The 15,678-nt window shown below is 47.0% G+C and overlaps 1 protein-coding gene across 1 annotated transcript; it reads right to left on the bottom strand.

The window, feature by feature from the left end:
- Window positions 1-404: 404 nt before the first annotated feature.
- On the bottom strand, window positions 405-2,245 carry LOC111076229. The gene is made up of 4 exons (XM_022369924.2): window positions 2,109-2,245; window positions 1,118-2,049; window positions 912-1,053; window positions 405-808 (listed from the first exon to the last, which is right to left on the bottom strand). The coding sequence occupies exons 1-4, from the start codon at window positions 2,116-2,118 to the stop codon at window positions 651-653; spliced, it is 1,242 nt and encodes a 413-aa protein (XP_022225616.2). The 5' UTR covers window positions 2,119-2,245; the 3' UTR covers window positions 405-650.
- Between the last annotated feature and the right edge of the window lie 13,433 nt (window positions 2,246-15,678).

Raw genomic sequence — 15,678 nt, 5'->3', positions numbered from 1 at the left:
CAACAGGAAACATAAAGAAGAGAAGCCACAGGCCAGGGGCCAATTTATCGGCATTGTTTCCACATCTCTGGCTCATTTTGATTGAATTCAAATCGCAATTGGCCAAGACAAAGGAATGCTTCGCAGCTCTCAGGCTCTCCACCACAGCACAGCAAAGCACAGCACCAGCCCAGCCCAGCCCGGTGGAATGTCACAGTCATTTCGGGTCTGGTTCTGAGCTCTCCAGCTCTTAAGCTCTCAGCTGCGAGACGAACAAGTGGGGCCCAGCTGTGTCGGGGACCCTGTAAAATGTTCATCAAATGAACGCTTAAGCGGTGCAGCCCGGTCCGTCCCCAAGCCCAGCCCCACACTCGCACACAATGCAACATTTAAACAAACAGAGGGATCCACCAGCAGCAAAAGCAAAAAAAAAAAAAACAAACCAGAGACACAACCAACTGCGCAGCGTTAGCCGTAGAGAACCCAATTTAAGATGTTGTTCTGGAGCCGAGGCTGTCGGTTCTGGTTTTTGTTCATCTGCAATTTTTCACATGCCTCGTCAGATACGTCATTGTCAAGTGCGCAAGCGGCGGGCCTAATGAAAGTAACGACTGGCCACGGCCACAGCAACGACAGCGACAGCAGCAGCGGCTGGGTGCAGTCTTGGGTCCCTAGATCCGGCCAAAGTGTGCGCCTGCCCAGGCGGAGATGCGGCAATGGCGGCCCATGAAGTAGATGACATCCTTCGATCTAACTAAGAACAGAAACGGTCTTGTGGCGCAATCGAATGTGTGGTTGGTGTAGAAGAAGCGCAATGGATTGACGGGCTCTGTTGGCGGGAAGGAAGGTGGGACGGCAGGACGGGAGGAAGGGTTAAGTTAACATTATTATGGTAATCGCTGGAGCAAAGGGCAGGCTATCGAGGCACGAACCTTGTACTGGGGAGGAACGGGAAGAGCCACCATGAGTGTGGATACGCATGCTGATCGTCTGAACGAACCGCTTGATGCGAGTGCGTCGGGGATTGTTGAACATGCCCTGGTACGGCAGCTCGGCGTCGAACAGCCAGCTCATCTAAGGACCGGCACAAGTTACTTATTCCAGGTGTTGGTGCAGCTACAGGAAGACACTCACTCACCTCCTTCTTGGAGCGTTCCATGGTAACCTTGCCGAAAAACTGAAGATTGGGCAGGCGCACAGAAACGCTCGTGGGGAGCAGCTGCCTGGACAGATTCTGGTAGCTGCGCTGATCCGGACCCAGTAGCTGTGCCTCCAGCTGTTCCAGCGATATCTTGGGTCCAGGCATCAGCAGCAGTAGCGTGAGGAGGCCGTGGCCGGACTCAGTTTGGAGCGGCAGCTCCAGGCCCACGCACGGAATACGTTTCTGACCCACCAGCAGTCTTTCCGCGAAGCGAAATCGTCCTCGGGCATAGCTGAACTTTCCCACGGAACGGAACTGCTGGTCCAGATAGGCATGGAACTTGATGCCACTGTACAGCTTCACGTCCGGCGATGCGATGCCGAGCTCTGCCAGGAGCGAAGCCACACCGAGCTGGCGCTTGGACAGGACTTCAATGTTGAAGTATTCCCACACACTCCTGTGAAAGCTGCTGGCAAGCTCGTGGTCGCCGTCGTGGATGAAGAAGTTGCGCACCAATATGTCTGCCCCGAGCTCGGCAAAGTCCTTGGCAAAGAACTTTTTTACGTTGTGCGGAGCAATGTATCCGGTTATCAGGTCGACTGTCCCTTGGCGTAAGCGGACAGGCAATGGGCCCGTTAGGATTTCCGCGACTTTAGTTGGCACAAAGGTGTCGCCGTCGACCAGGCACAGGTCCTGGGCCAGCAAACGCATGTCATCCTGGTAGGTGAAGTTGTAGAACGCGACCAGAAGCTTTTGCATCGAGGCCGGCGAGAAGAGCACCACCGGCTGAGGTGGAAGTTCTGGCGCCAAGGGCATAATGAGGCTGAGAAGCAAACTATTCGCATAGGCATCCCGGGAATTCGGACTGGGCTGGATTATCGTCTCGGTTCCGCAGTAGAAGATGCTCAAGATCAGGACAATTGTTATGGCTGAATAGAGGGAAATCTAAGGGATCAATTCTAGGGAAATCAATTTGTTAAAAACTCACCCAACATCATGTTGAAAATGTTTTCCCATACTTTGGAAAATTGATTGGAAATTACATGAATGTTAGCATGAGCAGGTTGGCTACCATAAATGTGTATAAAACTATGGAGAAAGAAAATATAATAATGAAAACAGACCATCCACTAATCGAAGCAGAGAAAAGCATCCACACAGATAATGCCTGCAAAATAATTTCCAACGATGTCTGAATTTCGATTATTTTATAAATTTAAATCGAAATGGTATTAGCTACAGAGCCGACATAGAAAGCTGAAACAATTCATAAAAACTAAAATTTATCGGCTGCAACAGCTCAACAATTTTCCAAATTTCCATAATATCTTTGCTTATTTTAATGCCGGAACAACGAAATCTGTGAAATTTTTGATGCATGTTAATGCCTCTGACTTAAGCCTTGGCAGGAGGGGTGGGGGGCAACGTTTATGCAACACATGCCACCAAAGAGGATTATCTATCCCACATGCGATACGCAAAAAAGTGTGCAGCCGAGCTGGGGGCGGGGAAAAATGTTTGGCTTTTGTGGAAAATTTTCGAATTTATATGCAAGTTCATAAACAAAGCACTAAAAAGGATTTAAGTTTGGGAAGCAACAATGGGCCACAATGATGCCATAAGCAATAAACAGTCAAGTTTGGTGGAGGGGAGAAGCCTGAAAATTGTTTTTGGCAAACAGAGGCAACCAAATCGGTGGCAGTGGCAGTCCTGCTGCTGCTGCTGCTGCCTCCGCAAGCCGCAAAGCTGCACACAAAACTATGCCGCACACACTCGACTCGCAACTCGATTCGAGTGGAGCCTTGGGTGGAAAGTTGGAAAGTGCCGGGGATTTGTTGCAGCCAAAAAGTTTCACTGTCTGTGTGTGAAATTAATTGTTGGCTGCCTCCGACTCAACTCAACTCGACTCGACTCTCTGCTCTGCTCTGCAGCCATTTTTAAGCCAAAACAAAGCTATCACTTACACGCCGGGCAGGGATTAGTCCAAGGATCCATGGATGGAGACGAGCCAGCCAAAATTCAATTAGGCGCCATGACGTGCCACATTCGAAGGGGCAGGCTGGAGGAAGTTTACTTGCTGTGGCAATAAAACACAATGCAGATAATTTGGCGCTTTTTCAATTCTTTCTTGGAAGCCAAAGGCGCTGTAATTTGCCACATAAGTCACAGAGTCAACAAAAGTCGCTGCAACGCAGAAGAAGAAGGAGGGTGAAGCCCGGCAGACCCAGGCCCAACTCGAAGTCCAAGTCCGAGTCCAGACGGGCCAAAACCAACAACTCAATTCTTCTCTCCCTCTCTGCCAGCCAAGACCACATCAGACACTGACACTGACCTCTTTGCTCTCTGTCCCCCTCGCACATCTCGTACCATATGAAGGGGAGTAGAGGCGTGGCTGCTGCATGTGCCACACCCCAGTGGAAGACCCAGAACACGCAAGGCAAGGCACAAGGCAACTCCGATCCACTTCACTTTCAGCTGCTGCTAGTCCCGCATTCGACTAACAAGATTAAAGTTGAAATTGTAAATTGCTTCTTAGTCTAATTACGATACTCGTATGTTGTTACTGTTGCTGATCACCGTGATCATCAAGAGGCAGCCACAGACGACGACGCATGCAGCGGCAGAGCTCCATTCTTCAGCCTCCTCTGGGGCGGGGGAAGGGGGCCTAATCGACCATCTTGTTCTGGCTGCCTCTTGGTTTGTGGCTGCTGTTGTTACCCGTTCATTTTCGTACTTTAATTACAACAACTAAACGGAGTACAAGACTCCGTGGAGGCAATTACCCCCGCTGATAGGTCGCGGTACAAGAAGCTCACAACTCTGGCAGTTTGCTTTATTAAAAAATTCTAATCATTTCTGCAGATTTACATGGAGATAAGGAATTTGGTTTGTTGGAATGCCCCCTGCTCCTAGCCATCGATGGGACATGGCGATGTATCGGTAGAAGAGCAGAAAGGGAGCATGGGGCATCCATAGAGCAAAGTGAAAGGTAGGAGAGCCAGCCGGTCATCCCAAACGAGAGAGATATAGGAACATTTTGTCAAGCGATTCAGTGAAGCTTTGGGGGTTATGCATTTGCATTTGAATCTCTGAATTGTGTGCTGCCACATTTCTCAAATGTCAAACGGGGCTTTCTGCACTTTTCACATTCAAGTTATGAGTCGCTGCCACCGCTGCAACCGAACCCTAATCGAGCCCATACAACGGTAATTGCACTCGCAGATAAATATCACTGTTAGAAGCCCACACGACGGACTCTGTGGCCTGACTGGGGTTCGGACACAGCCTCTGGACTCGGCTGGGTCTGAAGTTGTTTGCTTAGTTGCAAGAGGAGAACACACACACACACACACACACTACAAAAAGTGGTCAGTGGCCGAATGGAAATGGCAAGACGAGTCCCAGATAGACTGGTCGCCAAGTCTCTCTCTCTATCTATCTGCACTGCCCTGTCTCTGTCTAGCTGTGTTGGCGAAAGCCAGAGCACCGCACCACAGCGGAGGAAGAAGCAGCCAAGGCAAAGATGCTTTATTAATTTTAACCGTTTGCTGCGTGCCAGGCAGCCTTCCCCCCGCCTCTCCATCACATCGATGGCGCAGCAGCAGCAGTACCAGGGTGAAGGAAGATTTCGTTGCCAGGGGTACCATACGAAGCCGACGACTGTTGTCGTGAGACAAGTTTATTTGGCTCAGTGCCGTGTTGACGTTTAATAAATTTACGAATTGTGGCCGTGCGCGGCATGTGGCCAAGACATTGGCATTGGCATTGGCCATGGGTTGGCGATTGGTATTGGGATTGGACGATGGGAGGATGGGAATGCCGCATTGGCAGTTAGACAAAGTACGTGCTCCTTGCAACTGCAACAGCCACTGAGACAGCAGCTCAAGTCGCAGCTCCAGCCCCAGCCCCAGCTCCCCGGCAGCTCTTGTGGCTTACAGTGGCTTCATCAATCTTGGCCAGACCCAGCTCGCGCTCGCCGGGCATCCAGTTGCTGGCGTTTTTAATGTGCCACATCAATCCCGGCATTAAGAGCAACAGCGAAATCCAAATCCAAATACACACAAACACACGGCCATTCCTGCCGTCCGGCTAGAACTTTTAATTTCTCTTAAATAGAGACACACTCAGCCCACTCAAGTGACAGACAAAAAGAAAGAAAGGGGGCGGTGGAGGCGGAGGAGACAGCAGCATTCTGCCGTAATTAAAATCTTGAGTTCACTAAAAAAGGCGACGTCGTTTCGCTTTTAAGAGCCCTTCGAGTGCTTCCACAGCTGTAGCTGTAAGAGAGGAGCTGCAACAATCAAAAGATAAACTGCCGCCGCCAGTGGAGTTGCATTGGCAGTCGCAGTGCCAGTGCCAGTGGTAGTGGCAGGGACTCCAAGCACCAAGCAACGAACAACGAGCTCTGAGGCCAGGCAATGGAGTCGCCACCGTTCCGTTCCGTTCCTCCTGCTGTTGCATTCATTGAAGTCCATTTAGACTGCAATTAAAAAACTCACAACTTATACGCGGGCTGCAGATAAAGGTACGGCAAAAGGCTTCAAGTTCACTTAGCTTTGGCATAAATGTGAGGCTTCCAGCTAAGGAATGCTCCGACCCAGCTCTATCTATGTATCTCTGCGTCCATGTATCTGCCCCTCTCTACCAGGAGGTATCTCTGGAGTATCTGACTGCGTCTCTGACTGTGTGTTTGTGTGTGTGTGTGTGCATTGGGTGTACTAAGTATCTGGGCAACCTGTTCCTGAACTTCAGATACGTCGACTGTCAGTGCGCGGCCAAGGAAAAAAGTGAATTAAGTGAATAAGAAAAACATGTTTGAGAAAAATTGTGCGAATGCTTTAAATAATTAAGTAGGTGGACAGACCGAGACAGAGACAGAGAGAAACAGATAAACTCGTGAAAAGTACAGACAATGTCATGAGCTAAGCTTTGACATAGCTCTGGGGGTTAAGCATACGTCATTCCTGCTAATGAGAAAGAAGTTCACTCCTAGAGAATCTTGCATATGTTAGCAATGTTAATGAGAAGCCACTAGAAGGGGTCACAGCTGCTCGAAATGTCCAGCCAGCTCAGGAATGTGGAGTAGAATGGATAGAAGAAGAAGTGGAATATTTTGAGGGAATGCCAAATGAGTGGATAGTCTCGCTAGTCTCCTTTCTAACTTCTTGAGGCGAACTCCAGCTAAATATATAAATATTTCAGTTCGGAGTATTTGAAATTAAGCCAAAGAACTTAGCTTTGGTCTCCTATCTGCACAGTAGACACCAGCAATATATCCCTGCTCGCTAGCTTCCATTCTCTGCCCATTGTTCTGTGAGAAGCGCATCGGGAATTCGACGTGAACTTCCCACACATTTAGCATAACACATGCGGCTCAATCGATCACTGACTGACGATCTGTGCGAGTATCTGTTCCATCTGGCCCGGCCCCCGACGCCTCTCCCCCGCCGAACACTCAACACGTTTGCGGTTCTCAGCGGACTCGAAGAAGACAAATGGCAGAAGCTTCTGTGGCTGACAAGCATCTTTGAGGCACATCCTGTGTTCAGGCCCCGCTTGGGACAGGCTACATCCAGTTCTCATCTCTCAGTTCTCATTTCTATCCTCACTCCATTTCCCATTCTCCACTCTCCACTCAAATTCCAATAAACCAAAAATTGTGCAAAGAGAAAAGTATTTTTATTTAACAGCTTATGGGGTAAAAGTTTCTGGCTTCATAAGGTCGTTTGTCGCACATGTTTACTTGCACTTGCAGTGGCCATAAATTAGATTGAAAACGGAATCAGAACCGAGTGCCGTCTCTGCCCCGGCCAGCCACTGTCCCGTCCCTGTTCTGGCCCTGTCCCAGTCCTGTCCTGGCTCTGGACCTCTATCGAAACCGACAACAAATCAATTTTTGTGCCATTGCAGCAGAAAATGCCACCCCCTCCCCCCACATGTTTTGGGGAGGACTCTTTCATAGTTTTCAATTTTCCCATCATTGACGAACAGGCAAAAGGCGAACACGATTCGGCATCCCCAAACCCAAACAGCTGGACACGGACACGGACTCGCACACGGTCATGGACACAATCTGTGCGGCATTTCTGTGAGGGTTACGATGGGCGGTGGGCCGGGCCTGGGGTGAGGGGCTGGAACTGTTTAGATGGCCAGTAAAAATGCCATTTCCGCTTGTTGCCGTAAAAACTTTTGCCAAAAGTATTCCGCTCGTAAAATTGCGCCTGACACATGCGAACAAAGTGTTGACTACTGTGAGCGGAGGAGTTCGACGGCGAGGGGATTGTGAATTGGAACTAGGACTAGGAGTGAGACTGTGAGACTGAGAGTACATCCCAGCTTCGAACTCCGGCAATCGTTATTACTGTTTAATAGAAGACGGCTTTTATGACGGGTTGGATCGGAGCATTTGCCCTGAACGTTTTTCACACATTCATTAATTTACTGTGCCAGCGGGGGAGGGCAGTGAACTGAAGAACTGAATGGAGCTGGGGGCGGGGGCTGGAAATAAAAGTTGGCCATCGGAATAAAAGTCGCCAATCTGCAGGGGCAATTTCAATTTCAAATTCGTCAGACTGTCGGAAATTCCACCCTCTCTAGTCACCCCATAAAGAAATAAGGCGCTCAGAGAAAAGCCAAAGAAGAAAGAAACAAAAAAAAAATCATTCAAATACATTGGGGTAAGGGCACCTTTAGCTTCGGCTCGAGGGTAAGTCCACCCGGGCGGGCATCACCTTCATCAGCCAGTGTCGCTAAGTATGGTCGCCTTCTATGCATGGCCGGGAGACCCTGCTCGCCCCCCGCTCGAAGGATATATCCACACGTAATTGGGCAACGGTGCGTAACGCATGCACATTTATAAGAATTGCAAATAACTTTAAGCAAAGTTGTCAACCGGCTCCCTTGCGCCGCAGTGCCGCAGTCCGCGGAACTGGGCCCTGGCCGCAAGATATCCTGGGTCCTGGCCCCTTCCGCTCTTCAGGTTGGTCGTGTGCGGTTATCCGGGGAGCATGGGCTGGGGCAGCCGCAAGGACGACACTTGCCGAGGACACTAGCCATCGTAAATGGCCAAGTCTCAGGGGTGGCATAAATGTCGTCCTTCAGGCTCTGTCCTTCTTCCACTCTCGCTTCCCCCCATTGACTGGCACTTTCCCTGGCTGGTCTCGGTCTCGGCTGCGGGGCTTAAGTGGCTGCATTACGAGTATTGTCGGGGTCTTTACTAACACTAAAACTGATTGATTTTAATTTCCATTCATTTACATTCATTGCAATCTTTTTATTGATGGATTGTCCATTGATGGCCGTTTTAATTGATGCCAAGGCTAATTTTGACGAAGGAAATAAAATGGAAATGTATGGGAAAGCTGTAGCCAGTGAATTCAACTGGAGTTAGCACGGGAGTGCTTTCGACTTATAAAAGATTTGTATCCTCAGTTCTGGGATTTCTTCGCCCCTTTCGCTAGGAAGCTAAACATATTATAGTCCTCTGAGGGCCTACTTTTTCTCTCCCTCCAGTCTCAGATTGTAGTAAACACTTTTATAGGGAACTCTGTTTATCTCTGTTTATCTTAATAATTATTGTATTTTGTAATTAAAAAACAAGGCGTAAGGCAATTAGTTTCTTGCTCTGATATGCCCCAGCTTGAAGATGTTATTGTCCTGTTGTCCCATTCACCTATTATTCATTAATCAGTCATTTAGTCAGGGAAAGCAGTCTTAAAAATAAGATAGTAATGTATATTTTATGGGGAAATTTTGTTTGCATTTACACTGGCAATAATATTTAACCAAAATATTATTATTATTAAGGGAAAAATGGAAACCTAAAATGTACTCTTTACTCGTTTATTACTTGTCAGTTGCCTTGGATATCCATTACACTGGGATGCAGTATCCCACACATTCTTACATAGTAGCTATCAAATCTTAATTTCTGTTGATAAATGATTTAAAATAACTAATGTGTGCATCTAAAATAAATACTTGAATAATGTAATAGTTCGGAAGGTTAGAATTTGTTTTAGTTTTAATAATTTGGTTATTTTTTTATTTAATAATACTATTTTATTATTCATACACTTTTAATTGACTTAATGGCTTGTTGAACCCTTCTCCCCAAGTACTCCCCAATGCAATGGTCGGATCAATTCTGATTGCTTTCGATAACGAACTAAATAATTCGTTTGGCAATTGCCGCCGCCAATCAAAACAACAAATCCGAAACAATCCAAATAAAAAGCGAAGAGAAAGCGGCGGAGAAATCTCTTTCGGCTCTCTTTTGCGGAGCAGAAGAGCGATTTTCGCAGTGCGCCTGTGCGTATGCAACACGGTTCGAAGCCGGCTATGGGGCAAACCAAAACAATGTGCCACATCCACACGCACCCACTTGTCGCGGCTGGTGATGGCACTTGTTCGACGCCAGACTTGGCGTCACCACCGAGCAGCGTGCAGCGTGTCCTTGCCAGACAGTCGGGCACCGCAAGGAGTCCGTAGCTCAGTTGCGGTTTACAAGCGCGGCAATACACAACGTACAGGCGGACTATAACTGTCCTTATGCCAGCTATCCTTTGGCACGCGCTTCCTTCGTCTTCCGTTTGATCTACGCGTACTGTCTGCGCCATTTCCGCTTGGATTGATTCTCGAGTTCGCCTTTGTGTGATGATTGACAGTACATGGACTCCGGGCCAGAGAAGGGATTGAGAACGGTGGTGTCCTAATGAATATTCACGTATCCTCCGGCCGGAGTGTGAGTGCCAGTGCTAGTGCGAATGTGTCGCGTGTGCGTGTCCCCGCATCCGTGCATAATTGAATAACGAAGGTGAAAATTGAAAATTGAAATGTTAACAAATTGAATTTGCACTGCTCGAGTCTCTTTGTGAATTAAATTTCGGTTCGGTTCGGTTCAGCGCGCAAATTGCTTAACGAGACAGTGAAAGTCCATCCAGAAGTCCAACAAAAAGTACGTGCCACAACAAATTTTCTAATTGGATTAGAAGTCAACAAACTCGCAGCCAAGACCAAGACCAAGACGAGGGCTTCCCTTAGACCCTCGCCTCACCGCTACCGAGTCGGGTAAGCGTAATGAACTTCAAGTTCAGTTTCAAGTCCAGGTCCAAGTGGGTCTCAACTGACAATCAAGTGGCCGTGTTAGTCCAACAATATCCCAATGGGATTGTGGATCCCATACTGTGGATTTCCATCACAACAACAGGCCATAAAACAAATTAAATATATATACCTTAATTACCTTCTTTATTAGCATTTATAATCACCTGGCTTATCTGTGCCAGAGTTCCGCCTAGATCTGGACGAGCCCCCAGTCGATCCCCCAGACAATGGCCCCAGGTGGCTCTCGTTATTCCCACTTCTATCGTTACCACTTACCAAACTACAACTACAACTATCCGTTGGAACTACAATTTATTTTAATTTTGCCACTCTGTTCGGCAACTTTTCAACCTAATGGTAGGGGGCTTTGACACGCCCACACTCAGCCGATAAGCCCGGGAATTATGCAAATGCAAGAAGTACTCGTGTACTAGTGGAAAAGAATAGAAGAGAAGAGGATAGAGAATAGGGAAGAGGGCTCTTGAAGCTTATCACCCCGAGGCGACACCTTCTAATGAATACTAATTCGCTCATTAGGGTGGCGATGACATTGTCGGGAAAACATTATTTCCACTTAACTGGGGGCGGGGCTGGGGCCATGCTACCTGCTTGAAGCAAAAGTTGGCCATGCCACACATATGAATTATTAAAGTTAATTAAGTGAATGTGACACTGTCGGTTAGAGGAATGAATCTGAAAAACCTCAAGCAGCCTTCCTCTCCACATACGTATATGAGACTTTACGAGGTTCTCCTCTGCTGCTGGCAGGAGATAATTAAGAATTTAATTATTTACACATCCCAACCCCCATTCAGACACATACAAATACAGCACTGTTTGTTAACTAAGACACACACACACACACAGATACGAGCACATATTAATACTTATGCAAACTGAAGGCTTTCCGCTTGATTTGATGGCAGAGACAGGAAATGAGTAGGGGGTTGGGCATTCAATATTCATAATTCTTTATGAAAGCTCCGCCCATGGGGAGGTAGGGTTTGTACTTCTTCTGGGCGCTTCGCATAGTGGGGTTGGGGGTGCAGTTTTCAGTCGCTTTGCACTGCACTTTTCATTGTGTTCGGCAATGTTTGCCCCGGGGCTCACGTTTTATTTGTTTGCTTATTTGCCCGTGTCAACGTCTCCTAATTGAGGGTGTTGGTTCGAACCAGTCACCCGTCCGCAGTCCACTCTCCAGTGCCATTCATTGTGTGCTTTATACGCATTGCCATTTAATTATGTACACATTTACTTTATCCCACACCCCGCCCCAATGCCATGTCCTCTTTGAGTGTTGTGCTCACATACAGTGAAGTGATTCAGTGATCACAGTTTTTGTGCTGAATTTTCCATCGCATCATCGAATGTGCAACAGCCCCCTGGACAATGCCGCCTTTCACTTTCGCTTGTTGGCAAACAAAAAATAAATATGTACAGACAAGAAACAACAAAAATGTTGGCTAATTACCTGGGCCTGTCAACAAGTTGTTTGACAAATGGGCAAACAATATGGACAGAAATGTTGATTTAATAGCTGTCAAAGCATTTCGCTTAATTCCAACTAATTTCCACCCCAAAACTAGGCAACAGAAAGGGAATAACTAAGGAATTCCAACTACAATTACAATGGGAAATGCGAATTTTCTTAATCTGATCCTGGCCGTCTGTCTATATGAACATCTGGTGCTGTTTTCACATCCCCAAACTTGATTCGTTGGCAATCTGGCAGCCGAAAATTGGAATATTGTAGCATCTTAAGGAATCAAATAAGTATTTCTACCCCTTAATGGAATACTACTCTAGTAGTATTCTTTATCCTAATACATTAAATTAACGGTTTGCCTAGAAGAATTTTAATAGTAAATTGTAAGAATTGTAAGAATGTCAAGTAAGTCCTTTTCCAGAGCTTCTTTACTAACTATATGCCATATCCTAGCTGAACATTTGGCATCATAATATCATTTCCAACTGAAAGATTTTCCTCATCTGCCGCTGACAGCAAATGTTTGTCAAATTAAAAACACAAACCTGTGTTGCGACTCCGTTCCCCGTACGGAGGCGTGAAGAATCAACAGCAAAAAACGCGGCACGCATCAACTGGCGACATCGACAAGAAGGACGACAGCGTCGACGCCGACTGGCAGCATCACGTGGCAACAACAATGCCATAAATAACAAAGGCGAATGTTGCAACACTCTGCTCATGGGGGAAGCCGCTGCCAGGCCAGGCGACAGGTGCAGACGTGCGGGGGTTGGGTTGGCTTTTGGTTAAGGGGGACTGGTTGAATGTGCCGTTAGAAGCGCAGCAACAGTCGCAGGCTCCCCAGTCTCAGTCCCAGCACGAGAACCAATGACAAACAATCGTAGTCAAATACGGGGGAGTCAAAGGAGCGGAGCGGTACAGGGTACAGGGTGTGTGCCACCAGGGCGAAGGCAGGAAAATATTTACAATCAAGTCGATTAACAAAAGGAAACCTTGTGACGCGCACTTTGAGCTTTTTTTTTTCTGCATTTTTTTTCCGCCTTTCTTCTTTCTCGCTCTCTCCCGCTGTTTGGTTTCTCCGGCGCTTCTTCTTGTTATTTTTCTTTTTTTTCCCATTTTTAATTAAAAATCAGTAAGCTCACGTAGTCTCTCCCCTCTCTGCGTAGCCCCTTCAACGGCCGACTGTCATCAGCGCCTTTTGGCAAATCAACGTAATCATTGCATTGCGTCTCCACCGAGCCACCGAGCCACCCACCATCTCTCACTTCTCTCTCCGCTGTTGCTATTGTCTTTTCCTTTCATACAAAAATATTTTTCATAAATATTACGAAGCCTCCACGCCGCATCCCCTCAGCGGGGCAACACTTCAGACTTTTTGCCACATTTCCCCGCTAGCTACAACAATTCATAAGCAGCAGGAGCAACAGCAGGCAGATGAGGAGTGACAGCAGGAGCGGCGGGGACGTCATCATTAGGGAAACATTTGCCGCCTACACAGCTCCTGTTCGAGTGTGTGTGGGTGAATCGTGGCATCTCCTGCTGCTTTCTCCCTGGTTGCTTGCCCCTCCACCAGCTGCCTGCTCGGTGCTTATTGTCTTACGAGGAACTCGGCAGGAGGATTGGCGGAGGAACTGCCACTGAGATTGGCAAGCGGATTGGTGGTACGCATCTCATTTCTCGTTTATTTTTTTCATATAAATGCTCCCTGTTGTTTGCTGCTCGGGCGGATGTAATGAAAGAATTGCATCAAGGGGCTTACAGTGGTTGAAGTTATGAAATTTTAGATATTTACAAGAAGGTATCTGCAAGGCTACCTAAAAGACGGACGCAAGTATAAGAAGTGCATGAAGTGATGATAGTGAGAGTTACACAAAAGAATCTTTCTATATATCTCTCTACCTTTTATCGCCATGATTTTCGTAGCGCTCCACTGTACCTTCACCGTTGAGCGCGCAATTGCAGCTTTACTCTTTCCATGTTCTGTGGGCATCCGTCCGCCCCATTCGAGTGCTTACGAGTGCCGCCTCCTCCTTTCTCTTTCTCATTCCCTTTCCCTTCGCACACTCGCATTATTACGTGTAAGACTGTGTGTGTGTGTGTCTTTGTATTTTCCTATATATATTTCGCAATTTTTCACTTTACGACTTTCACGTTCACGTTGTTTATGCAAATAAGCGGGAAATTCTATTTGAATTTAGTTGAAAGGAATTATGATAACGCGATTGTCAACGGCAGCCTTGATTTTATTTTTATATCGTTCTTTTTCGCGCTTCTGGGGCGGGGACGCTCATACTCTCAAATTGTTGTCATGGTCCCGCTGAGATACAGTTACGATTATGACAGGGCGCCATGTTGAAAAAATACTAATAACAGCTACGACAAGCTACCCCCCTGGCTCAGAGACACCACACCACCCAGACACGTGCTGCGTACAAGCCGCACAACAGTTTGTGTTATTACTGTTGCTTTTTGCCGCTGCTTCTCTCGCTTTTTTACAAAGTGTAAATTGTTTTAATACTTTTTAGTGCTTTATAGCGCCATCTTGCATCGCATAGTGGCGTCAGCTGTGGCAAACGGAGCTGGCAAAACATTTCCACAGTTCCACATCTCTCATACCCAGTCACAGCCCCAGTCCCATTCCATATCAGCCCTTACAACTTTCGACTAACACGTGTACGATGGCGTATCGTGGCGTGGCGCGTTCAAATCTCAACTTTTACGACCTCTGCAACGGCCCCCACTGGGACTGGGCGGATATTATCCTCGTTGTTTTACCAGAGTTACAGTTCTACGTGTGTTTTGCTGTTACTTCTCCTGCTGCGCTGACTTTTACCTGTTGGCCACTGCTGCGGAGTAGAATCCTGCTCGTCCTGCACGTTCCCTGGCAACTCTGGCAGCTGCCAACTACATTCGCTGACATTTCTCCAGTTGTTGGACTGCGTGTCGCACTTTTAATCAAAATTGTTTCATGAATTGTTCAGTTGTTTCAACTGTCAAATAAAGTTTTGACGCCCTCTTCTGCGGGTATTGCTTGGTAAGCCCGCCCGCCGGTTGGTTGGCTGGGGCATCTCGTGGCAATTAAAATACTTTGGCACTCTCTTTGTTTGTCTTGTACGCCATTTACCATTTTCCATTTGCCGTTTGCCGTATCATGTTTAATGTTTTCTGTCGTCCTCTCAATTAGTTGCAACACTTTTGGGCAATTTCGTTCTGTACTCTTTCGGTGGCAAACACAAAGAGCGAACAAATACTCGTATTTGACATGAAATGCGGAAAATTAATTTATTTGTTTTCGACTCTCATTACAGTTGGCAAAACAATTTGTACGTCAGCGCGTTACGAAATGGCAGCGCAGTTGGGAAAGTTCTAAAAGTAAGTTGCCAAGTTGTTTATTCTCTCTTGCTAAATGTTTTAAAAATGTAATTAAATGTAGCAAAATAGTTGAAGTTGTTGCAAACTTTTGCTCAACATTAAAATAATAATATTAATTAAATTCCAATGATACAAAAATCAGATCAATAGATTAAGACGAATAATATTCCTTAAAAACCCTTTTCATTGGCCAGTTTCCTTGCCTACTTTTATTGGTTATTGCCCAATGCCAAACCCAAGACTCTGCCTCTACCTGATTGCCACATTTTCACTTAGCCTAGCAGCATAATGACTGGCTATGTGGCCGCCTGCTAATGTGGCAACAAAACGCCCAAAGGCCACACGCTCCACTCAGTTCCGCTTAAGCCATCAGATTCCACCCTCCTGCGGCTGTCCGCTGTCCACTGTCCGCCGTCCGGTTGCTGCTTGAAATGGGTCAATCACTAAACGGCCTGAAATGTGTCAAATGGCCTGAAGACAAGCAAACAATCAACGTGGCTGGCAACCAGTAGCCGTTGCAGTTGCATCCACAACTCAGAAATCTGCCACTTCGAAGGCTGGCTAATCAATGTGGCCAGAATGGGCTCAAACCACT

This window comes from Drosophila obscura, unplaced genomic scaffold (assembly GCF_018151105.1).
Source record: "Drosophila obscura isolate BZ-5 IFL unplaced genomic scaffold, ASM1815110v1 contig_186, whole genome shotgun sequence".
Lineage (NCBI taxonomy): Eukaryota > Metazoa > Arthropoda > Insecta > Diptera > Drosophilidae > Drosophila > Drosophila obscura.
Note: the sequence above shows the minus strand (reverse complement) of the source record. Positions and strands in the feature narration are given on the sequence as shown.

Bases quoted from the DNA above. Each gene is read 5' to 3' on its own strand.
- LOC111076229 (XM_022369924.2), bottom strand. The intron at 1,054-1,117 runs GTGAGTGAGTGT...GCCGGTCCTTAG, and splicing joins TGGAACGCTCCAAGAAGGAG to ATGAGCTGGCTGTTCGACGC. The intron at 809-911 runs GTTCGTGCCTCG...TCCCGCCAACAG, and splicing joins CCGTTCCTCCCCAGTACAAG to AGCCCGTCAATCCATTGCGC.